The 26,699-nt window shown below is 42.2% G+C and overlaps 1 protein-coding gene across 2 annotated transcripts; it reads right to left on the reverse strand.

Annotated features, from left to right (window-relative positions):
• Positions 1-429: 429 nt before the first annotated feature.
• Positions 430-26,699, reverse strand: LOC147084946 (immunoglobulin superfamily member 1-like). Of its 2 annotated transcripts, none has more exons than XM_085979641.1 (7): positions 26,483-26,699; positions 25,677-25,712; positions 20,703-20,990; positions 12,875-13,180; positions 8,707-8,991; positions 3,461-3,568; positions 430-2,408 (listed from the first exon to the last, which is right to left on the reverse strand). In XM_085979641.1, exons 1-7 carry the CDS (start codon positions 26,511-26,513, stop codon positions 2,377-2,379), a joined length of 1,086 nt encoding a protein of 361 aa, XP_085835767.1. In that variant the 5' UTR covers positions 26,514-26,699; the 3' UTR covers positions 430-2,376. The 2 variants fall into 2 exon arrangements, with proteins under 2 accessions (XP_085835767.1, XP_085835766.1); XM_085979640.1 differs by having other exon boundaries at positions 430-2,250; positions 26,483-26,698.

Below are 26,699 nucleotides of genomic sequence, written 5' to 3' on the forward strand. Positions count from 1 at the left end.
GGCTCTCATGGAGCCTAAATATCGGCATGGAACAATTTGGCCGAAAGGCCTCTTTTTTTATTTAAATTCCATCAAATTCAATGTAAGAAGAGCATTAAAGAATGAAAACGTGGCCAGACACGTTTGGCTTTGAACTGTGTGTGTTTCCATCAGTAGGTGTTCTATCACTGTAACTGTTGACATTGGGAGATGAACGCTTTGCATGATCTCATTCACTCTTACCACTAATCACAGAAGGCCAAAGTGTTTTCAACTAAATCAATCGGGAGTTGATCATTATATGCTGCCATTACATTCTGTCATGTAGGGTGCAACGCCCCCTAACTGCTAATACTAGAATTGCTCAATTGTGTGGAAGTTTAAAACACAGAAGCAATCTCTGTTACGCTTGTGTTACTTTAGAAAGACTGAACTTGACACAGGTTTCACTCGGAAGCAAACGTAATTTATTTGTAGAATGTTGCGACATGACACACAGTTGAGATCATATAAATCAAAGCAGATTCAGTTATTATAATATTTTGTGGTACAGTTCCAGGTATGAGATCATCTAAACTGATCTGCGTCTTACAATGAAATACACATTTAACCAAACATTTGTTGAACATCAGACGTTGATTGAAATCACATCTGTTGTAGTCTTTCAAGCTACGGAAGAACAGCAGGAATAAGGCATCTCTTCATTCAACGGAATCAAGTTGTAATACTTTGGCGCCAGTCCCGAACTCGGGATGTAGAAAAGCATTTTACAGCCACTGATGCACTGCCTGAAATTTGGTCACTGTTGTCCTGTAGTTGAACGCTGCAGTCAATTTGCGCACTTCAAGGTCCCACAAAGGCAATGAGATTAATCACCAGTTATAAAGTTACGAACAGATGGAATTGCTTCTGACATGGCAAAGGAAAGAGTATCTGAACTGAGGAGGCAAGAGGTTAAAAAAAAAGGAAAATGTGCTTCAATCCCGCAGCTTTTTAGCGGTTCTCGGCTTCCCTGTTCCCATGTAAACAGGGTGTGGCGTAACGGCAGAGTTTCTCACTCGATGTAGCAGTCAATGGAGAGAGATGATACATTTTATCTGCATGGGATAATGGCATTGTCCACCTTCATAGGCCATGAACACTCTCATCTTTATTGGCTTCATGCAGATTGAGGCTCATGCCAGATCTCTGAATACGTTTCAACTCCTCAGCCTTATCTTCCAGTAACCAGACTGTGCTGTTGCTACCTCACACACAAACTCCAGTCAATCGACCCGCTGGCCACTCTCACATCCCACTGAGCCTTGTTTCCAAACTGCACATCCACATTGCGAATTCCTGACGTGGATCCCTAAGGTCTCAGCAAAAAAACACAACAACACATCTTCTCGGGGTGTCACAGTGTTGCGGCAATTTCGTTCAAGTCTATCATTGGTCAGGTCCTTAGTCAAGTCATTCATTGTTTTAGGATCCAGATGCAGAGAAGCTGGAGCTGGCCATATTCTCTGTCTCATTTTTCTCCACAGCTTGCATGGTAAAAGTGTTTTGAATTGTTTTAGGACCAGAGCCAGTCTGCACAGAATGTGCCCATTAACTGAAAACCTCATCTGAACATCTCCCGGGAAACATGACCGTTTGGCACTGATATTTCATTATAAGATTCATTACTGCACCTCTTGCAATAAGCGTCTACCTTCATGACTAGCAGCCCATCCTGTTTTTCCAAATTTACCTGGAACTCATGAAATTCACGTTCAGTAGAGCCACATTCAGTTCATTCCTTGAACATTTTCCTGTACTGCTTCTAAGATCTGTCCACCACGTTGCTTTGAAGGTTCTGATTAACCATTGCTCTATTTTCATTCATATTCTGGCATGTTTCAGCAAACTGGGGTGCAATGTCGATCTTCTACAGCAATGTCGATCTTCTACACCAAGCTGAGTTTAAAACATCATTGTTTTTGTTCGTGCCAGTTCTGCTGCTAGAGCAGTCGATTCCTTCCCTGTGAGAGAATGCAAGGAAGATGTCCGCTGAGATCAGTCGATATCAACAGCTTTGCTAATGATGAGGAAGTGCTGCGTGCTTTGGCTCGGATCATCTCTACCATCAAGTAGATGAATTTTTAATTTCGCAAAACAGCTTCAAATCTTTGCGATTCTCCTCCATGTTCTGATAAAATAAGTGTAAACTGTACAGTACAAAGTTGTCGCTGTAACCTCAGCAGATTTTAGAGAGAGAGAGAAGACCATCAATGCAGACAGATTTTTCCCCTAAGAGAAATAAAGACGGGTAGAACCTAAATAAGGGCAAGCAACCATTTCTGGCGTTCTTTCAAAGGCACCCTTGAAAAAGCAAATCACTCTAAAGTGATCTCGATCCAGCTTTGTTGTGACGGTTTAAGAACCAGTTTTGTCAATGGCCTTCTTTCCTGTCGAAATATCAAACATATAAGAACATATATGGATATATCTAGACCCATCCGCTATGTCTTTACTTGCCCGATTAAACCTTTATTGCACTGAACCGTCATCCCTTTTGTCATACAATCACTCCTGTCTGCCACCCTATCAGAGAACTTTCCTTTCCTTCTTTCTTCCCCTCCCCTCTTCCTACCTCTGCACTTGCTTAAAAGAGCATTACATCTCTGACCTGTACCATTTCTGATGAAAGGTCACCGGCCTGGAACGTGAAATATGTTGCTTTCCCAAAGATGATGCCTGACCTGCTGAGTATTTCGAGCAATTTTTGCTTTTATTTCATATATTCTGCATCCGCTGTATTTGACTTTTGTATATATGGCTTTTAGATTGACTAGTTAGAATTGAGGAAGATTGATGCAAGTTTTATTCTGAACTTGCGGAATATCTGTAACATTGCAGCACGGTGGCATAGTGGTTAGCACTGTTGCATCACAGCGCCAATGGACCCGGGTTCGAATCCAACCTCGGCCGACTGTCTGTGTGGAGTTTGCACATTCTCCCCGTGTTTGCGTGGGTTTCCTCCGGGTGCTCCGGTTTCCTCCCACAGTCCAAAGATGTGCGGGTTAGGCTGATTGGCTATGATAAATTGACCCTTAGTGTTAGGGGGATTAATTGCGTGGGGATAGGGTGGGATATGTGTTGGTGTAGGGGTTACGGGGATCGGGTGGGATATGTGTCGGTGCAGGCTCGATGGGCCGAAATGGCATTTATCTGCATTGTGGGGTTTCTGTGATTCTGTGTGATTGCTGACAAGCTAATCTGGGATCAGGAGCACTGCTGCCTTTCCCTAGCAGGTTCCTGCCCAACCGTTACTTTTGGGGATATAAACCAAAGATAGTTACATAACTTGTTCAACCTGTGACTGAATGTAAGATGAGATAGAGTAGGCTCTATAGTAGACATAGCAGCGTGGGTTTTTCTTTTCTGTAGAATTACACAGAATAACGCAAACCCTTTAAGAGAGAATTAACACCAGAAATTCTAATTCAAAGTGCCTTACCTTCATAAGACTTTGCATTCACAAAATGCTCAACGACAATAATAACCATCGTGATGAGTAATAAGGCACTGAGGCAGAGCCGAATTAGGGCCACTGTGAGAAATTGCCCTGAGGAGAAGAAGGATTGTAGTTTGTTGCATGCATGCCGTATGTTCGAAATTTACGTTTCCAATGACAATTGAAAATGGAGGCGAGGACTTGCTTTACTCTTTATTCTATGACTTCGAAAGCACCCACTTGCATTGATTAATGGAGGGAGTCTTAATAAATGGGTTTACGCTGTGCTTGCACATGGTCATTGAAGCAATTACTGGCATAATTTGTGTGTCATGAATCGTGTTGAATTCTATGCTCTTATCAAAGTTAATTGGATTGTATTTAGTTCTCACTTATAGATAGAATTATTTTAAATGTGCACATTCACGTCACAGTGACAGTGCTGGGTAAACATGATAGGATTTAAAGTCTTTTAATTTAATTTGCTGTGCATTTGATATCATTTAATGCATTGCTTGGATTACCCATGGCATAGTCTGTATTGTCTACAGAAGTATGTCGGAGGGCCTCGTTATGTGCAATAAATTACAGCTATTATTTAGTAATATTCCTTGAGTTATAATGCTTCTGATTCAGTTGGTAACTTTAAGAATGCAATGTTTAAAATTAGTTTGTATCTCTAAATTGTTCCTTTGCACTCCACGCAATTTCATTTAATTAACGGCTGATATAATTTCTGATTCTCTATTTGGACAGGTTTAACTCCACCCCAAGACCACATCTCAAAAACTGTCTTAGAAACACATACTACATTCCACGAGCTCCGACCTACCATTGGAGTTGTGAAGAATGTTGAACAAGGCGACAGCGTCTCTTGACCAATATTACCTTGATTAGGCATACTTTAAATGCATCAATTGTATGTTTTATATGTCAGTGAAGTAACGTGCTTCTTGTGATTTTATTGGATGTAAGGCTTCTATAATTATTTGAGCCAATTCTGTATGTTTTGGTAATGTTTGCTGCTTCTCACCTGAACTTTCCATATGAACATTATATGATCTATGAATTGTCTCCCCTCCAGCAGCAGGCTGCACTCTAACTGCGAAGTGTGATAGCTGTGGAAGGCGGCAACATGGCAACAAGCAATTGAGATGAATTTGCTGCTACCTGGGGACGATAATGAAAATGCCTTTGGGAATGTGCCCGGATCCTAGTTGTTGGAGAGACAACTGTCAATAACACCTCAGTTATTGTTCTTTTATGGAAGTGCAGAGTTCTCAGTCATTGCCAAGGTGAAAACATGCAGTATCGTCACACAGATCTTCAGAGAGGCACCCATGGGTGCCACTGGGAGATGCCTAGATGCCACATAATTTAGCCGTATGCCTTTGTTACATCGAGAGTTGACTATTCCAACGCACGTTGTTACCTCTAGAATTGCCTTCCACATTCCACCCTATGTAAACTTGAGGACATCCAAAATGTGGCTGCCCCTGTCTTAACTCGCAACGAGTCCAGTTCGCAGATCACCCCCGTGCTCGCTGACCTACATTGGCTCCCGGTTAAGCAGAGCCTCGATTTCAAAATGCTCATCCTTGCTTTCAAATCCCTCCATGGCCTTCCCTTTTCCTATCTCTGTAATCTATGTAGTCACACAATCCCCCGAGATATCTGCACACCTCTAATTCTGCCCTCTTGAGCATCCCTGATTATAATCGCTCAACCGTTGGTGGCCGTGCCTTCTGTTGCCTAGGCCCTAAGCTCTGGAATACCTTGCCTAAACCTCTCCACCTCGCTACCTCTTTGAACAAGCATTTGGTCACCTGCCCTCATTATCCTTATGTGGCTTGGTGTCAATTTTTCTGTCTCACAATACTCCTGTGCAGTGACTTGGGATGTTTTACTACGTTAAGGGCACTATATAATATAAATTGTTGTTAAATGTAAACAGAAATTAGATCAAGGAAAGAGGCCATTCGCCCAAACAGTCTGTGACAGTTGTCCCTGTAATGAACTCTTAAGCTTTTATATCGACTCAGTGGCCCAGAAATTCGTGTTGGGGGCTTCCCGCAGGTGCAAGCATCTGACCTGCACTTACCTTGTGCGACAGCAGTTGAGCTGTGGGCCCCCATGGGATTCCGATCCTGGGCCTCCTCCAACTGCCGGCACGCAGTGCTTGCATATCCCAGGGGCACAGTGAGTTCGAAGCGTCCCCTGGGATAACGTGGGCCATGGAGAGCAAATGGTAGCAGGGAATGCTACATTCATAAATTTGACAGGAAGAGCTGTCAAACCTATCAATACTATAAGCCCCAAAACATAACTAAAACTTCAAATACAATGAAAAAAAAGCAGCACATTTTTAAAATAACAATAAATTACATGAAATAACTATTTTAAACAACAATTAAAATTTTGGAAAAAATTAATTACATTTTCTAATGGGGCTAAAAATAAACTTACCATTCTTTAAAGTACTTAAAAATTATAAACCTGCGGAAAAAATGTTTTAATTTTAATTAATTCACCGCTTACCTTTTTAAAAGCAGGCCTTGCGGCTGCTTTTTAAAAGTGTAACTGCTGGAGACTTACCCTCCCAGAGAAACCTGCAATAAAAACGTAAGTTCGATGCGCACGCGCTGCCTCTCTGGTGCACGTGTTCCACCTGTCAACCCCTTCTTTCAAGTGCATCCACGCAACCAACACTTTCGTTGGGCCTACACGTGAGTACCCAGCGCGTACTCACACGTGGGGATCCGAATGCTGGGCCAGTATTATTGCTTGGCTTTTATATTCTATACTTCATCATTGAATCTAGAACTCCATTACCAATCATTTTGAAGGTCTGATCAAGCTGAGGAGTTGTCTTTAATGGCCTGTGAACCCATATTCCAAAAGCATCTGTTCTTCCACAGCAACAAGCATACTTCGATTCGAATTATAATTACATATCTTAACTTTTCTGACAAAAATGTTTCCACCTCAAAATTACTAATATGGATATCAATAGCCACTTTTTAGCCCATTCCATTATCCGTGCTGGTATTCCTCTATCCACTTTTCCAAGTGGCTGTTAAATTTTTCCCGAATTATTGTTTCTTAAAGCTTCCACAGTTCCCACTGGCCTGTAATTGCCAGGTTTATACTTCGCCATTTTTTTGGACAAGGGTGGAACATTTGCATTACTCCAGTCCTTTGTCCACACCGCTGTATCTAAGGAAGAATTGGTAGATTCCGGCCTGTACCTCCGCAATTTATACCCTTACTTCCGAGAGAATTCTATGAGTTTTCTCTTGCACGATCGTGCCTTCTGAAATACGTGCTGGTTATTTCGAACTAATTCCTCTTCATGAATACGTTTGGCAATTTCAATAAATACTGTATCATTTCTCATACAACTGATGCTAAACCAACTGACCTGTGATTACCTGATTGGCTTTCTTCCTATTTTACTGATCTACAGTCTTCCAACACATGTCTAAATTCATTGCAATTTAGTAATTTCGAACCCATTTCCCTAAACATTAAGGAATGTATTCCATCGGGTCCTAGTTTTTTCTCTAGGCTGACTAGCTTATCTAAATAAATCCTTTCATTGGTTATAATATCGGTAATCTACTTCTGAAACACTTTTGCTATCATTTATGTCCAATCTCCTTCTGCTGAGAACACAGCAGCAAAAATTTGCATTTTTAATTTTTTTTTTTAATTCATTGATGGGATGTGGGCGTCGCTGGCTAGGCTTGCATTTAGTGCCCATCCCTAATTGCCCTTGAGAAGATGGTGGTGAGCCGCCTTCTTGAACCGCTGCAGTCCATATGGTGTAGGTACACCCACAATGCTGTAAGGAAGGGAGTTCCAGGATTTTGGCCCAGCGACAGTGAAGGATCGGTGATACAGGTCCAAGTCAGGATGGTGTGTGGTTTGGAGGGGAACTTGTAGGTGGTGATGTTCTCATGCGTCTGCTGCCCTTGTCCTTCTAAGTGGTAGAGTTCGCGGGTTTGGAAGGTGCTGTTGAAGGAGCATTGGCCAGTTGCTGCAGTTCATCTTGTAGATGGTACACACTGCAGCCACAGTGCGCCGGTGGTGGAGGGAGTGAATGTTGAAGGTGGTGGATGGAATGCCAATCAAGCGGGCTGCTTTATCCTGAATGGTGTCGAGCTTCTTGAGTGTTGCTGGAGCTGCACTCATCCAGGCATGTGGAGAGTATTCCATCATACTCCTGACTTGTGCCTTGTAGATGGTGTAGACATAGCGCCTTTCATGGAGTAAACCATCTTACAGTCTTCACAGGGAAACCAACATTTAACCCCGAGTCACACAAAGAGATATTATGACAGGCGTCATAAAGCTTATTAAAACAGATAAATGTTAAGGAGCGTCAAAATGGTGAGAGAGCGGTGGAGAGCTTTAGGGAAAGAATACCAGAGCTTTGGTACGTTTGGCACCTGAAGGCACTGCAGCGAATGGTGCAGAAATTAAAATCGGCGATGTGCAAGATGGCAGAATTGGAGGAGCACAGAGATCTTTGAAGTTTGTCGGGCTGGATGAGGATACAGAGATAGGGGGCGGAGGTGAGGACCATGGAGGAATTTGAACAGGAGAATGAGACTTGTAGGGCTGGAGGAAGTTGCATCATTATGATTGAATACTTTCAAAAGTGTTGCTCACTAATGTGACAGAAATGTGAGCGCTGCATCGATGGAGATGGAGTCACAGATTGTTGAGAGAAATCCCGAACGTCCATTAGACTATGCAGGAGAAAAGGTCTGCCTAAGTAGAGATAAATAATCCATTGCACACAATCTCAATATTGGCCATAGTTCGCTTGATGAGCTTCAGTTCACTCCAATAGACAGACTTGAGAGCCATTCCTTGGCAATTATCCTGTCTTCGGTCAATGAGAGACAAATGCAGGGACCAAAGAGAATGGAAGATGAAATCTGGCATTAGCTGGCTATCCAACGCATATAACGTAAAAGAGCTGAATGGCAATTTAATTTCCTCAGCATAATATGGAGGAAACAGACTGAGGATTTGACCTTTACTGTCCATGCAGCATGAATGGAAACGTTAAGAAAGTCGATTAAAAACCGATCCCCAGTTCAGCAATGCAAGTAAGTTCGTACATTCTGGTTGGATTGTAAATTTACTTCAATACCTATACTAACTTGATATGAGCGAATGAGTCTCAACATTGAGACACTATAGCATAAAACAGCGTTTTGATATTTGTTAGGTCTCACCTTTCACCATAATCCTTACATATTCACTGAATGGCGATTCCACCAAACATCTTGCAACCTCAGTTTGATATCGGCACCTATAATTTCCTTCCGAGCCTTTGTTTATGGTGAATGTCGCAGTTCGCTCAGGATCAGATACATTACGGGACTGCACATGTTTTCTTTTGTGACCGTTGTATAAGGAAAATACACCCCCTTTGGAGCGAATATCACCTTTGCAGGTAATGTGAATTTTTTCTCCATTTGAAACGGCGTCGGACGATGGGTCCATGGAGATTGTGGGCACTAAAGGTTTAACATAATTATTTGAATTAGTAAAAGAAAAGATTTGCAACACTTTAAATGAAATTGCGTGGAAAATTCGACTAAATGGCATATTGAGACATCCAAATGAGCAATCAAAACATGACATTTTGTTACATAGGAAACATAAGAAATAGGAACAATAATAGGCCATTCGGCCCTTCGAGCCTGCTCTGCCATTCAATAAGATCATGGCTGAACTTTGACCTCCAGCACCACTTACCTGCCCTATCCCCATATCCATTAATTCCTCTGGAGTCCAAAAAGCTATCTATTTCAGCCTAAACAGGAAGGCAGATTATTATTTGAATGGCAATAGATTGAGAGAAGGGGAAGTGCAAAGATACCTGGGTGTTATTATGCAGCAGTCGCTGAAGGTAAGCATGCAGTTGCAGCAGGTGGTTAAGAAGGCAAATGGTATGTTGGCCTTCGTAGCAAGAGCGTTCGAGTACAGGAACAAGGATGTCTTGCTACAGTTTTACAGGGCCTTGGTGAGACCACACCTTGAGTATTGTGTGCAGTTTTGGTCACCTTACCTGAGGAAGGACGTTGTTGCCATGGAGGGAGTGCAGCGAAGATTCACCAGGCTGATACCTGGGATGGCAGGGATGACGTATGAGGAGAGATTGTGTCGATTGGGCTTAGACTCATTGGAGTTTTGAAGATTGAGAGGGGATCTCATCGAAACCTATAAAATTCTGGCAGGTCTGGACAGACTAGATGCAGGAAGGATGTTTCTGATGGCCGGGGAGGCCAGAACCAGGGGCCCTAGTCTAAGGATAAGGGGTAAGCCATTTAGGACTGAAATGAGGAGGAACTTCTTCACCCAGAGAGTGGTGAACCTGTGGAATTCTCTACCACAGAGGGCGGTGGAGGCCAGTTCATTAAATATATTCAAGAATGAGTTGGATATATTTCTTGAGGCTAAAGGGATCAAGGGATATGGGGAGAAGGCAGGGACAGGGTACTGAAATTGGATGATCAGCCATGATCTGATTGAATGGTGGTGCAGGCTCAAAGGGCCGAATGGCCTACTCCTAATCCTATCTTCTATGTTTCTCTGAATCTATTGAATATGTTCAGCGACTCAGCATCCACAGCCCTTTCGGGTAGACAATTCGAAAGATCCACACTCCTTTGAGTGGAGAAATTTCTCCTCATCCCAGTCTCAAATAGCAGGCCCTCAATCATGAGACTATGCCCCAACTTCTAGATTCACCAGCCAGATGAAATATCCTCCCAGCATCTGCCATATCAAGCCCTGTAATAATTTTACATGTTTCAATGAAACCACCTCTTATCCTTCTTAATTCTCGGGAATATAGGCCTAGTCTTCTTAATCTGTCCTCATAGAACAATCCCCCCATCCCAGGAACCAGTCTGGTTCACCTTCTTTGCACTCCCTCCAATGCAAATATATCCGTGAAAGGAGACCAAGACTGTAAACAGTACGCCAGGTCTTGTCTAAACAAGGCCTAATATAAGGCTTATTTACTCTCATACATGAATCCTTTTGTAATAAAAGGTAGCATACCATTTGCTTTCCTAATTCATTAAGGAAGGAAACACTTGCCATAGAGGGAGTGCAGCGAAGGTTCACCAGACTGGTTCCTGGGATGGGGGGTTTGTCCTATGAGGACAGATTGAGTAGACTAAGGCTCTATTCTCTAGAGTTTAGAGTAACAAGTGATCTCATTGTAACATAAAAAATTATAACAGGACTTGATAGAGTAGATGCAGGAAGGATGATTTCCCTGGCTGGGGAGTCAAGAACCAGGGGTCACAGTCTCAAATTAAGGGGACGGCCATTCAGGGGTGAGGAGAAATTTCTTCACTCAGAGTATGGTGAACCTTTGGATGTTCCTTCCCCAGAGGGCTGTGTAGGCTCCGTCATTGAGTACATTCAAGACAGAGATCGACTGATTTTTGAATATTAAGGGAATCAAGGGATATGGAGATAGTGCGGGAAAGTGGAGATGAGGTAAAAGATTAGCCATGGTCTTATTGAATGGTGGAGCAGGCTCGAGGGGCCGAATGGCCTACCCCTGCTCCTAGTTATGATGTTCTTATTGCTTGCTGCACCTGCATGATAACTTTCTGTGAATCGTGTAAAAAGCCATGCAAAACCGTCCGTTAAATTACATTTCCTTGTCTCTCAGCCTTTAGAAATTTTATGATTTTCCAATTTCCTACCAAAGTGAGTAACTGCACACTTCTCCATGTTATATTTCATCTGCCACTTTCTTACCCACTCACGTGAGCTGTCTATATCCCTTTGCTGCCTCTTTGCATTCTCCTCACAACGTACTTTCCCACCTAGCTTTGTATCGTCAATAAACTTGGACACAATACACTCGGTTCCCTCTTCTAAGTCATTGATATAGATTGTATATAGCTGAGGGCCAAGCAAGAATCCTTGCAGTACCCCACTCGGTGCAGCCTGCCAACCCAAAAATGACCCGTTTATTCCTATGCCTTGCTTTTTGTCCGTTGACCAATTCTCAATCCATGCTAGTTTACTACCCCCAATCCCATGAGCCCTAATTTTGTGTAATAACCTCTTGTGAGGCATCTTAATGAATGCTTAAGGAAAATCCAAAAACATACATCCCCTGGTTCCACCTTACCTACTCGATTCGCAACCACCTCAAAAACACTATTAGATTTGTCAAACACGATGTCCCTTTAATTTAAACGTGTTGACTCTGCCCAAACATATTATGATTTCCTACTTTCCCTATTACCAAGTCCCATTAATAGATTCTAGCATTTTCTCTACCACTGATGTCAGGTTAAATGTTCGAAATTCCTTGTTTTCTCTCTCCTTCCTTTCTTGAAACGGGGATACATTTGTTACCTTCCAATCCACGGGGGCTGTTCTAGAATCTAAAGAATTGTAGAAGATCAAAACCAAAACATCCATTATCTCTGCAATCACCTCTTTTAGAACCCTAGGATGTAGCCCACCCTGTCCAGGGGATTTGTCTGCTTTTAGTGCCATTAATTCTCCAGTACTCTTTCTTTAATAATATTAATTTCTTTAAGCTCCTAATTTTCACTAGGCGCTTGGTTCCCCATTATTTCCAGAATGTTTATTGTGCCTTACCCCCTGAAGACAGGTACAAAATGTTTCCTTAATGCCTCTGCCATTTCATTATTCCATTTATAATTTCTCTTGTCTCTCTGTGCAAAAGTATCCACGGTTACCTTCGCTACTCACTTCCTTTTTACATGCCAACAGAACCATTGAGAATATGTTTTTATGCCTTCTGCTAGTTTACTCTCATATTCTCCCAATCTTCAGGCTTACAATGATGTTTGCCCCATTATAAGCCTCGTACTTTAATCATCACTTAAATATCGCTGTTAGGTAGTGTATATAATATCATATGGGAACCAGATTAATCAGAACGTGCCTTTTCTTTGTAATATGCAGGGTATTTGTCCAGGCTGTTTTTTCGTTTTTCAAGAATGGACATTCTGTCCGTACAATCGTGAAATTCCTTAGCTCCGACAGTTTAACTGTACCTCCCATCCATACATCGATATTTAGCATTCTGGTTCCCGCCACTTCTTCACGCCATCTATCCTGTCTACGATCTATCACAATTTGCAGGTTCGTTTCTAAGGTTTACTCTGTTTTTAAACGGGCAAAAAGTTTAACCTCTCCAGCTCATGGAGCTTGGCTTGTAAAATGTGAATAGAGTCGATCAATAAGCAAATCACAGTTGACCTTAATAGGGAAATTGTTACATGGCGTTTAGCATTGAAATGGGTTCATTATCGATACTAATACATATGAGTCAGAGTCAGACATTGAGACACAAGAACATGAGGCATCGTGCTGATATTTAATGGTCCCTACCTTTCACAGTAAAGCTTGCAACATCACTGAATTCCGATTCCACCAAACGTCCTAGAATCTCTGTTTGATATCGACAAGTATATTTTTTGGCAGAGCATTTCTTAATGGTATTTATGGTGAAGGTTGCGCTTCGCTCAGCTGCAGACACATTACGTGACATTAGAGATTTTCCTTTGTGACCACTGTGTAACGAAAATGTGCCCTCTGTAGAGCGTGTGTCACCTTGGCAGGTTAATTGAACATTTTCTCCATTTGAAAATGCACGGGACACTGGGGACATGGAGATAGTTGGCACTGGAAGTGTTTCTGTAACATAATTAATTGTAAAAGGCATATAAAAGGTTCAAAAACCTTAAATTAAATCATGCAGCACAATTCGACTAAACAATACATTGAGACTGCCAATTCAAATACAATTGGACAGGTTGGGTGATTGGGCAGATGTACGGCAGCTGCAGTATAATGTGGATAAATGTGAGGTTATCCACATTGGTGGCAAAAACAGGAAGGCAGATTATTATCTGAAAGGCAGTAGATTGGGAGAAGGGGAAGTGCAACGAGACCTGGGTGTCCTTGAGCACCAGTCGTTGAAGCTAAGCATGCAGGTGCAGCAGGCGGTTAAGAAGGCAAATGGTATGTTGGACTTCGTAGCGAGAAGATTCGAGTACAGGAACAAGGATGTCTTGCTGCAGTTGTACAGGGCCTTAGTGAGACCACATCTTGAGTATTGTGTGCAGTTTTGGTCGCCTTAACTGAGGAAGGATTTTCTTGCCATGGAGGGAGTGCAGCGAAGAGTCACCAGACTGATACCTGGGATGGCAGGAATGACGCATGAAAAGTGATTGTCATAGAGTCATAGAGTTATACAGCACGGAGAGAGGCCCTTTGGCCCATCGTGTCCACGCCAGCCATCACGCCCTGTCTAATCTAATCCCATATTCCAGCATTTGGTCCGTAGCCTTGTATGCTATGGCATTTCAAGTGCTCATCCAAATGCGTCTTGAATGTTGTGAGGGTTCCAGCCTCCACAACCCTTCTGGGCAGTGAGTTCCAGACTCCAACCACCCTCTGGGTGAAAAAGTTCTTTCTCAAATCCCCTCTAAACCTCCCGCCCTTTACCTTGAATCTGTGCCCCCTAGTTATTGACCCTTCTACTAAGGGAAAAAGCTACTTAGTATCCATCCTATCTATGCCCCTCATAATTTTGTACACCTCAATCATGTCCCCCCTCAGCATCCTCTGCTCCAAGGAAAACAAACCCAATCTGCCCAATCTCTCTTCATAGCTGAAGCGTTCCAGCCCTGGTAGCATCCTGGTGAATCTCCTCTGCACCCTCTCCAAAGCTATCACATCCTTCCTGTAGTGTGGCGACCAGAACTGCACACAGTATTCCAGCTGTGGCCTAACCAGTGTTTTATACAGCTCCATCATAACCTCCTTGCTCTTATATTCTATGCCTCGGCTAATGAAGGCAAGTATCCCATATGCCTTTTTTACCACCTTATCCACCTGTTCTGCCGCCTTCAGGGATCTGTGTACTTGCACACCCAGATCCCTCTGACCCTCCGTCTTGCCTAGGGTCTTACCATTCATTGTGTATTCCCTTGCCTTGTTAGTCCCCCCAAAGTGCATCACCTCGCACTTTTCCGGGTTAAATTCCATTTGCCACTGTTCCGCCCATCTGACCAACTCATCGATATCGTCCTGCAGACTGAGACTACCCTCCTCGCTATTTACCACCCTACCAATTTTTGTATCATCCGCGAACTTACTGATCATACCTTTTACATTCATATCCAAGTCATTAATATAGACCACAAACAGCAAGGGACCCAGCACCGATCCCTGAGGTACCCCACTGGCCACAGGCTTCCAGTCACAAAAACAACCTTCGACCATCACCCTCTGCCTTCTGCCACTAAGCCAGTTTTGTATCCAACGTGCCAAGGCACCCTGGATTCCATGGGCTCTTACCTTCTTGACCAGTCTCCTGTGCGGGACTTTATCGAAGGCCTTACTGAAATCCATGTATACCACATCCACTGCGTTACCCTCATCCACACACCTAGTCACCCCCTCAAGAAATTCAATCAAATTAGTCAGACATGATCTTCCCTTGACAAAGCCATGTTGACTATCCCTGATTAATCCTTGCCTCTCCAAGTGGAGACTGATTTTGTCCCTCAGAATTTTTTCCAATACTTTTCCCACCACTGATGTTAGGCTCACTGGCCTGTAGTTCCCCGGTTTTTCCCTACTCCCCTTCTTGAATAATGGAACTACATTAGCGGTTCTCCAGTCCTCTGGCACATCCCCTGTGGCCAGAGAGGTTCTGAATATGTGTGTTAGAGCCCCCGCAATCTCTTCCTTTGCCTCACACAGCAGCCTGGGATACATTTCGTCCTGGCCTGGGGATTTATCCATTTTTAGGCCTGCTAAAACCGCCAATACCTCCTCCCTCTCGATGTTAATGTGCTCGAGCATATCACAGTCCCCCCGCCCTATTGCTATGTCAACATCGTCGCTCTCCATAGTGAATGTGTCGATTGGGCTTATACTCGCTGGCGTTTAGAAGAATGAGGAGGGGTTCTTATTGAAACTTATAAAATTCTAACAGAACTAGACAGATTGGATGCAGGAAGGATGTTCCCGGTGGCGGGGGAGTCATGAACCAGGGGTCACAGGCTAAAGATAGGGGGTAAGCCATTTAGGACTGAGATGAGGAGGAATTTCTTCACCCAGAGAGTGGTGAACCTGTGGAATTCTCTACCACAGAGGGCAGTGGAGGTCAATTCATTAAATATATTCAAGAAGGAGTTAGATATATTTTTTAAGGCTATAGGGATCAAGGGATATGGGGAGAAGCAGGGACAAGGTACTGAATTTGGATGATCAGCCATGATCTCATTGAATGGCGGAGCAGGCTCGAGGGGTGGAATGGCCTACTCCTGCTCCTATCTTCTAAGTTTCTATGTTTCTATGTAATCTATGGCTTTGGTTCCGCATAAGCCATATTTTTTTAAGTACTTCAAGGATGGCAAACGAGACGAATCAGAATATGTCTCTTCTTTCTGTTATGCTGGTATTGCGCCTTGTAATTTATGTTTCTTCTTTTAAGAATGAACATTGTGTACACGCTTATTGCAATTCTTCTTTCTGCCTGCACAGTCCTGAACTTCCTTTGGCTCAACATTATAACTGCCCCTTCAATGCTGACACCAAAATTTCTCTATCTGCTTCACGTCACACCTACACACTTCAGTGCGTCATTTTACATAGGGTTACATAGTATATACAACAGAGAAACAGGTCAACCAGTCCAGACCAGCGTTTATGCTCCACTCGAGTCTTTTCCCATCTTTCTTCATCCAGCTGTATCAGCTTAAACCTCTATTCCCTTTTCACTCATATGCTTATGTGACACTGCCTCCGCAAGATCCTGCAAATCCATTGGTAGGATAGGTGCACCAATGTCAGTGATCTCGCAAAGGCGAACAGCCCCAGCATCGAAGGTTTGACCATGCTCTATCAGTTCCGATGGACGGGCCACATTGTCCCCATGCCCAATACGAAACTCCCAAAACCCACGCTCTACTCGGAGCCCCGACACAACAAGAGAGCTCCAGGTGGGCAGAAGAAGCACGCCAAGGACACCCTCAAAGCCTCCTTGGAAAAGTGCAACATCCCCACCGACACCTGGGAATCCCTGGCCCAAGACCGCACAAAGTAGAGGAGAAGTATCCGGGATGGCGCCGAATGCCTTGAGTCTCTTTGCCGGGAGCAATCGGAAGCCAAGCGCTTACAGCGGAAGGAGCGCACATCAGCCCAAGCACCCCACCCACCTGCCCCTTCAACCACTGTCTGCCCCTCCTGTGACAGGGACTGTAGGTCATGCATTGGACTCAGCAGTCACTGAAAATTCATTATTAGAGTGGAAGCAAGCCATTCTCGTTTCCGACGGACTGCCTAAGAAGAATATGATATGCTTATGTAACCGCCCTTTACCTGGATCTTTACTCTTCACTTCAACCACTCCCTGTGGTTGCGATTTCCACATTCTCAACAATCTCTGGGTAAAGAAGTTTCTTCTGATTATCCTATTTGATTTTTTGGTGACTATCTTATATTGATGCCTTCTAGTTTTGCTCTTCCCCAAATGTGGATAACTCTCTGTATATCTACTCTCTCAAAACCCTTCATGAATTTGAAGACCTCGATGAGTGCACCCTTCAGCCTTCTCTTTCCAAGAGAAAAGATAACCAGCCTTTCTCGATAGATATACCCTCGTATTTCTGGTATCATCCACTTAAATCCTCTCTGCACCATCTCAAATGCCTCTCTATGTTTTCATAACATGGCGATCAGAACAGTGAGCAGTACTCTTAGTGTGGTCTAACTAAGGTTCCATACAAGTTTAGCATACCTTCACAACTTTTCAATTCTATCTCTAAATAAATAACCCTTAGTGCTTTGTTTGCTTTTCTTATTGCATTGTTAACCTGTGTCGATATTTCAGTGATTTTTGTTTTTGGACTCCGAGATCCCTTTGCTTCTCTGCCTTTATTTACCTCCGATATGTACAGTGCATCCCTTCTCTATATTCAGAGAGCTTCTCATAGAATTCACAAACTGATATGTCTCCATTGTTTCCAAGGCGATTCCTTCTCCTTACACCCATTGAACATAAGAGCATAAGGATTAGGAGCAGGAGTAGGCCACTTGGTCCGTCGAGCCTGTTCATCCATTCAATAAGATCATCTACCTCATCTCCACTTCCACGAACTATCCCCATATCCCTTGATTCCATTAATATTCCAAAATCTATCGATCTCCATCTTGAATATACTCAAAGACTGAGCCTCCACAGCAATTAGTGGCAGAAAATTCAAAAGATTCACCACCATCTGAGTGAATACATTTCTTCTATCTCAGTCCTAAATGGCCAGCACCAGATTCTGATACTGTGACCCCTGGTTCTAACCTCCCCAGCCAGGGGGAAACAGCCTCTCAGCATCTACCCTGTCAAGCCCTGTAAGGTTGTTAAATGTTTCAATGAGATTTCCTTGTCTACTCAAACTGTCCTCATAGTAGCATCCCCCCATCCCAGGAACCAGTCTGGTGAACATCCTTTGCACTCCCTCTATAGCAAGTATATCCTTCCTTAGGTATGGACACCAAAACGGTACACAATACTCCAGGTGTATTCTACATAATTGCAGTAAGACATCTTTACTTTTATACTCAAATCCTCTTGTAATAAAGGCCAACATACCATTTGCTTTCCTAATTGCTTGATGTACCTACATGTTAACTTTCAGTGATTCGTGTACAATGAAACCTAAGCCCCCCTGAACATCAACATTTCCGAATAACCTACCATTTATAAAATACTCTGCTTTTCTGTTTTTCCTACCAAACTGGATAACTTCACATTTCTCCACGTTATAAAATCCCTTTGCCATGGCCTTGCCCACTCATTTAGCCTGCCTATATTCCCTTGAAGCCTCCTTTCATCCTCTTCTCAACTTACATTCCCACCCAGCTTTGTATCATCAGCAAACTTGGATATATTACATTTGGTCCCCTTATACAAATCATTGATGTAGATTGTCAACAGTCTTGCAGTACCCCACTAGTTACAGCCTGCCAAACCTGAAAATGACACCTTTATTCCGAGTCTCTGCTTTCTGAACGTTAACCAATCCTCCATCCATGCTCAGGTGGCACCCACAATCCTATGAGCTCAAATTATGTTAATAACCTCTTGTATGGCACCTTTTCGAATGCTTCTTAAAATCCAAATGCACCACATCTACTGGTTCCCACTTATCTATTCTGCTCCTTACAACCTCAAAGATCACTAACATATTCGTCAAAATCGAGTTTGCTTTCAAAAATCCGTGTTAACTCTGCCCAATCATATGATTTTCTAAGTGCCCTGTTACCACGTCCTTAATAATAAATTCTAGCATTTTCCCTACTACTGATGTCAGGCTAACTAATCTGTTGTTCCCCGTTTTCTACTTTACCTCCTTTCTTAAATACTGAGCTTACATTTGCTACCATCCAATCTGCGGGAACCATTCTAGAATACATGGAATTTTGGAAAATGGCAATCAATGCATCCTCTATCTCTATAGCCAACTCGTTCAAAGCCCTAGGATGTAGGCCATCAGGTCCATGGGATTTATTGACTTTCAGTCCCATTAATTTCTCCAGTCCTACTATTTTACTAGTACTAATGTTTTTCAGATCCTCATTCTCGCTAGACCCTTGGTTGTCCACTATTTCTTGAAAGTTTTGTGCGTCTTCCGTGAAGTCAGACACAATGTACTTGTTTAATTTCTCTGCCATTTCTGTATTCCCCATTATAATTTATCCTGTCTCAGCCTGTAAGGGACAAACGTTTACTTTCGCTAATCCCTTGCTTTTTACATACATCTAGAAGCTTTTACAGTCTGTTTTATGTCTCTCGCTAGTTTTCTCTCATATTCTATTTTCACTATCTTTATCAACTTCTTGTTCCTCCTTGACTGAATTCTAAATTCCTCCCAATCCACAAGCTTACGACTCTTTTTGTTAGCATTACAAGCCTCTTCATTTGATCTAATACTATCTTTAACTTCTCTTGTTATCCACGGTTGCATCACTTTTCCTCTGGGGTTTTTGTGCCTTAAAGGAATGTATATTTGTTGTAAATTATGTATTAATTCTTCAAATGCTAGCCATTACTTGTCCACAGTCTTTCATTTTAATGTAGTTATCCAATCTACCTTAGCGAACTCACACCTCATACCTATGTATGCTTTGTTTAGATTTAAGACTGTAGTTTCGGATTTAACTAAGTCACTTTCAAACTCAATATAAAATTCTATCATATTATGGTTACTCTTCCATAAAGGCCCCTTTAGTACAAGGTTATTAATTAAGCCTTTCCGTTGCACAATACTAGATCTAAAGTAGCCTGTTCCCTAGTTGATTCCTCAACATACGCATCCAGAAAACTATCTTCCATACAGTCCATGAATTCGTCCTCCACAGTATTACTGCACAATTGGTTTGCCCAGTGTATATGTAGATTAAAGTCTCCCATGATTACTGTATCACCCTTTTTACATGCACTACAAATTTCCTGATTAATACTCTGCCCTACATTATAACTACTGTCTGCGGGCCTATAAACAATTCCCACCAATGTTTTCTGCCCTGTACTATTGCTTAGCTCAACCCAAACCGATGCTATTTCTTCACTTTCAGAGCTAAGACCATTAATTGTACTAATTTGCATTCAGTGCTCCTCACCTCTTTATATTTATATCGTAAAACAACAAAATGCTTATAAAGATCATCACAGTGAGAGGTGCTCACCGTATCCAGTGAGAGCGGAATTATATTGAAGGATTCCCCTGACTTCGAGCAGCATTCTATCTGCCAGGAGGGGTCCTTACTGCAAACCGGATTTTTCTGATGGCTGATGTGCATTCTCACAATGTTAGAAATATGTAACAATTACTGCTGAATCTTTCTAAGATCAGCAACTTCTCTCCTCCAAAAACACTACAAACCATTCTTCACTTTAAACTGCAGTTTAAACTGAACTATACGCTGACTTACACCGTGAAAGTCATATCGATGTATCATGGGTTGCTTTGCATATCCCCATCCAAACACTGATATAACTTAACCCAAGTGTCCTTGCGTTTCGCTTTAAGCAGCAGAGATGAGAAAAGTTTGCTTGAGTTTCACATACCCGTTTGAAACCTTGATGGCTGAATGAGCACCCCGAATTCAAGTAATCCCATTGGCACAATGAGTTCTGGTGACATACCTAGAATAATTATCTGAACAGGGTCGCTGCGATTTGATTTTCTCCATGATCCATACTGTGTGAGACAGCTGCATGTATAATTCCCTTCATTGCCTTGATCTGCCTTCAAATCAAGAGAGGTCTCACACATTCCCTCTTTAGTATCCGTGTAGTTGATCCTAACTGGTCCTCTGTAATAATGGTTCCTGTCGAGGGGACACTGACATCGACAATTCAAGGTTAATTTATCTCCCTTTAGGAAAGCTCGGAAGGGTGGATTCAGATATAATGTAGGCTTCAGTAAATCATCTGTGGAATGCACAAGCAGAACAGTATATCAAGGGAAATAGTTTAAGGAATCTACAAAAAGAACAACAGCAACTTGTATTTATATAGCACCTTTAACATAGTAAAAAGTCCCAAGGCGCGTCACAGGTGTACTATAATACCCAAAAAATTGACACCGAACCACATAAGGAGAAATTAGGCCAGATGCCTAAAAGTATGGGCAACGTGGTAGGATTTAAGTGCGTCTTAATGGAGGAAAAAGAGGTAGAGAGATGGAGTGGTTTAGGGAGGGAATTCCTGAGCATAGGGCCTAGGTAGCTGAAGGCACAACCACCGATGATTATGCGATTATAATCAGGGATGCTGAAGAGGGCAAAATCAGTGGAACACCTATATCTTGCGGGGCTGTGGGGCTGAAGGAGATTAGAGAGATAGGGAGGGGCGGGGCCATGGAGGGATTTGGAAACAAGGATGAGAATTTTGATATCGAGGCATTGCTTAACCAGGAGCCAGTGATGGGCAGCGAGCAAAGGGAAGTTGGGCGAACGGGACTTGGTGCAAGTTAGGGTACGGGCAGCCGAGTTTTCTTTCTTTATCTTATTGTAATAAAGCAAGTCCAATGTGTTCTTTACCAGAAAAGCCATCCGTGATGTAATGAAAATACTGTCGTATGTGATGTGCAAGTTTTAATGTCTGTTATGGAGGTAACAGTAACACATAGAATATAAAGTAGTCCAAGCCCTCATGCAGAAAGACCTAACCAACATTTAGGATTGGGGGAAAAGTGGCAGGTAACATTCACGCCACAGAATTGTCAGGCAATGACTATCTCCACTAAGCCAAAGTCTAACCACCTCTCTGTTATGTTCATTAATAACTAGACATTCTTATTATGAACACAGCTAGCCTCTAAGCTAGTCACTTTATTTAGTATATGAGGACTTCAGTACATGAGGACTTCTACAGAATCATTCTAGAGGTTTCCATCTTGACTACTGCCTTGTGAGTAGCCTAGTGCCTCGTGGGTATTGTAGTCATATATATATATAGACATACAGCAATATACAGCTCTACACAGCTCTACAACTCCACCTAGTGTCCACTATAGAATGACATGTTATTGATCATTAGATCCCCCTTTCTTTGAGGTTAAACAAAATCAATTTCAATCAACTTTCAAGAAAAACGATAAAGATGATATCAGTAACACTTTTGTTAGTGCTCTATAAACATAAACATTTTCACAACAGTCAATACATTTTCAATATAGTTTTTCTTGTTACTCAAAGAGTAAGTCTATCAGGCTTTTTTACTACATGTGTGGGTCTTCTCAGCACGGGTAAGTCTGATGTGTCTTCATGAGATTGTTCTGGTGGTGATTGAAAAGATTCAGTTGCTATATTGTCATCAATCTTCTCTTGGATAGTCTCTTGTGTTTTCAGTGTGGAGCCCCAGATGATGATGTCATCAACATAGACCCGGACTCCTTCCAGACCTTCAATTTCGCTCTATGAAAGATTTCAGATGCAGATATTATCCCGAAAGGCATTCTGAGGAAACAATACCTGCCAAATGGTGTGTTGAAGGTACAGTATTTGGTGCTCTCTTCATCCAGTTTTAGTTGCCAAAATCCTTGTGAGGCATCGAGCTTTGTAATGTATCTGGCACCTGACATTTCACTGGTGATTTCTTCTCGCTTGGGAATCTGGTAGTGTTCACGTTTTATGTTTGCATTTAAGTCCTTTGGATCCATGCATATTCTTAGATCATTGCTCTTTTTCTTTACACATACCATGGAGTTAACCCAGTCTGTTGGCTCTTCGACTTTCCTGATTACTCCCAGTGTGGTCATTCTGTCCAGTTCTTTCTTGAGCCGGTCACGCAGGGGTGCTGGAACTCTCCGTGGAGCATGTACCAATGGCTGAGCATCCTCCTTCAGCTGGATCTTGTAAGTGAATGGTAGAACTCCAAAGCCTTTGAACACATCCTGGAAAATATTTACTACAGAATCCACTGAGTCATCTGGTCTGTTTATGGCACAGTTTATATAGTAGACGCACAAGCTTTGTCACCTAGTAGTGAATCAAGTCCTTCAGCCACAACAGAAAACATGAGATGATGCACTTTGTCTTTGACTGTCACTTTAAGTCTGCATACACATAAGCTATCAATTTTCTGTCCATTATAGTTCTTCAGTTGTACTGACTTTTTCAGTATTTTGGGCTTTTCTTTCACATTTTTAATGTCACTCATACTGAGTAAGTATTCTTTTGCCCCAGTGTCCAGTTGCAATGTAACTAATGCTCCATTTATCTGCAGTGGGATCATCCATTTGTCCTCTTTTACTGCATTAATTTTATTATTAGCATTGTCCATATCTGAGGGCTGCACATTTTCAGTATCATTTTTGACAGTGTCACATGACACCATTCGTACAAAAAATGTCTCACTTAAATCAGTGTCCTCAATATATTGACTTGTTGCCCTTTCTTTGTTTTTACTTTTGAAAAGCATTGTTTGGCAAAGTGATTCATTCCATGACATTTTGTGTATATTTTTCCAAACGCTGGGGATTGTTTTGACTGGTATTTGTAACCACAGTGTTTACAATTAAAAATTCCTTCCTCCGATTGCTTTTCATTTCTGTTCTGCCCATGTTTCCTCCCTTTGTAGGACACAGCACCGACAGCAGCACTTACTACAATCGCATCATTATTGATTTCACTGAAAGTCTTCGCGTGCTTTTGAGCTAGCTCACTGGCTTGGCATATTTTCACAGCATTTTCCAATGTTAGTTCAGTTTCTCTCAACAGTAGTTCCCTGACTTTTTTATCATGAATACCAAACACAATCTGGTCACGAATCATGGATGCTTTCAGCTCAGAGAAAGTACATGTCTGTGCTTTCAGTTTCAGATCGGTCACAAAGCTATCAAAAGTCTCATTTTGCCGCTGTGACCTTGAACAGAACACGTATCTTTCATAGGTCTCATTCTTTTTGGGAGAACAATGTGCCTCAAATTTCTTTAGCACATCATCTAATTTTTCTCTGTTCTCCTCTGGATTAAATACAAATGTATTAAATACCTCTATCGCCTGTGGGCCTGCAACCGTGAGCAGCAATGCTACTTTCCTTGCGTCTGACTTCGTACCGAACCCAAAGACAGCAATGTAGAGTTCTAATTGTTGTTTAAAAATCCGCCAATTGTAGTCGACATTTCCCATGATTTTCAAACGCTCTCGTGGCTTCAAATTCTCCATGTCACTTCTCACAATTTTTTAGCAGATATTTGCCACTTCTGGTACCATATTATGTTCATTAATAACTAGACATTCTTATTATGAACACAGCTAGCTTCTAAGCTAGTCACTTTATTTAGTATATGAGGACTTCAGTACATGAGAACTTCTGCAGCATCATTCTGGAGGTTTCCATTTTGACTATTGCCTTGTGGGTAGCCTCGTGCCTGTTGGGTAATATAGTCATATATATATATATAGACATACAGCAATATACAGCTCTACACAGCTCCACGGCTCCACCTAATGTCCACGATAGAATGACATGTTATTGATCATTACACTCTCCTTGAAATTCAATGGGATTACCATTGCCATATCATCCAACATCAACAACCTGGGGGTCACGATTGAGCAGACACTTAACTGGACCAGCCACATAAATACTGTGGCAACAAGAGCAGGTGAGAGGCTGGGTATTCTGCAGCGAGTGTCTCACCTCCTGACTACCCAAAGCCTTTCCACCATCCACAAGGCAACAGTCTGGAATGTGATGGAAGACTCTTCACTTGCCTGGATGAGTGCAGCTCCAAAAACATTCAAGAAGCTCGACACCATCCAGGACAAAGCAGCCTGCTTCATTGGCACCCCATCAATCTCCTTATTCCCTTAAAATTGCTGGGTCAAAGTCCTGAACTGCCTACCTAAAAGCACTATGGGAATACCTTCAGCACACGGACTGCAGCTGTTCAAGAAGGCAGCTCACCACCATCTTTTCAAGGGCAATTAATGATGGGCAATAAATGCTCACCTTGGCAGTGACGCCCACACAAAAAAGAATGAATACAGGAAGCCAAATTAAACACTGTTTGGAAAGAAAAGTCTGTGTTACAAAAAACAAATTTAACATGTGGGAAAGTGGAGATTACCACTCGAGAAAAACGCTATATTATTTGCTTATATTATCAATTTAAGAATCTGTACTGTAATGTCCCATTGCGGCAACGGTAGCATAGTGTTAATCTTACTGGGCTAGTAATCCAGAGGCCTGGATTGATAATCAGGGGTCAGGAGTGCAAATGCGACCTTGGAAGCTGGGGAATTTGAAATCAGTAAAGTTAAAATATCCGGAATAAAACGTTTATATCGTTAATGTTGATTATGTAACTACGGGATTGTCATATAAGCCCATGTAGTTCATTAATATCCTTTAGTGGAGGAAATCTGCCGTCCATACCTGGTCTGGCCTATATGATACTCAAGGGCAATTAGGGATGGGCAATAAATGCTGGCATTGCCAGCGACGCCCACATCCCGTGAATGAATACATGACAATTTTGGTGATAGCTTAATGCACCCTAGAGGTCTACAGCTAACCCGATTATCAATTTACATGTATTAGTCACGCACTGTTGCACTCAGTTTTATGTTAATAAATTGTGCATTAATTTTAATGTAACATACTCACATTCTATCGCCTTTCCGACCATCTGATGGAGAAGAACTAAAAGGAAATACACAATGCAGCAAATGAAAAACTTTGCACATGAGGAGCTTAGTGATCTCCAGGCAAAGGACAATAATTCTCGAAGCCTGGATGTTGTCACGTCCTAACTTGTTATGGAATCGTAGAATCAGTATCATAGAATTTTAAAATGGTACACAGCCATTCGGCCCACCATGCCTGTGACGGCTCTTTGAAAGAGCTATCCAATTAAAGCTAATCCCTGTTCTTTCCCCATATCCCTGCATTTTTTTTTTCATTTTACATGTATACTTCAAATTCTCTTTCAAGACTTGCCATTCAATCTGCTACGACTACATTTTGAAGTAGAGCAGCCCAGAAAATAACAACTTGCTGCATTAGAACAAATTCGCATCTCCCACTTTGGTTCCTCTGCTATTTATCTTAAACTGCCCGTGCTGCAGTTTCTCCTTAGTTTCGATGTATAGGGTGATAGTCAACTGGGCATGACATGGCCATGACAGAATTCCGGCCATCAGCACGGTAGGGATGGGAAGCAGTGTAACAGCGGGAGTCACTTTTGAACTTCACAATTTTTTAAGCAGCTTAGTGTCAGCAAACATCACTAATCAATAAGAATTCAGCTGGTGTTGCGAAGGAGAGCTTCATTCTGTCCGACTAGTGAAACGATTGGAGTCGACAGTGAAAACCAGATCTGCAACACTCTCAGTGGCTAATTGTGAAACTCCATGAATCTGCTTCCCGTCTCTCTGGGAGTTAAAGTTGTCAGACCCGAGACACAAACTCACCGATCCCAAGTACAATTAAGAGTGTAAACATCTTCCAATCAGAATCGCACACTCTCTTCGGATTCTTGAAATAGACGAGTTTGTTATTTCCACCTCTTACTTGTCTAACTGATTGCTGGAGATAAGTGATACGCCCCGTCAGTTGCTGCAGGATCGTATAATACAGCACAGATATCAAGAAAACTGAAGTGACCAATTGGAGCACGGTGCTAAATTA

This window comes from Somniosus microcephalus, unplaced genomic scaffold, assembly GCF_052327205.1.
Source record: "Somniosus microcephalus isolate GS21.2 unplaced genomic scaffold, FLI_Smic_1.0 unresolved_chr9, whole genome shotgun sequence".
Classification (NCBI taxonomy): Eukaryota; Metazoa; Chordata; class Chondrichthyes; order Squaliformes; family Somniosidae; genus Somniosus; species Somniosus microcephalus.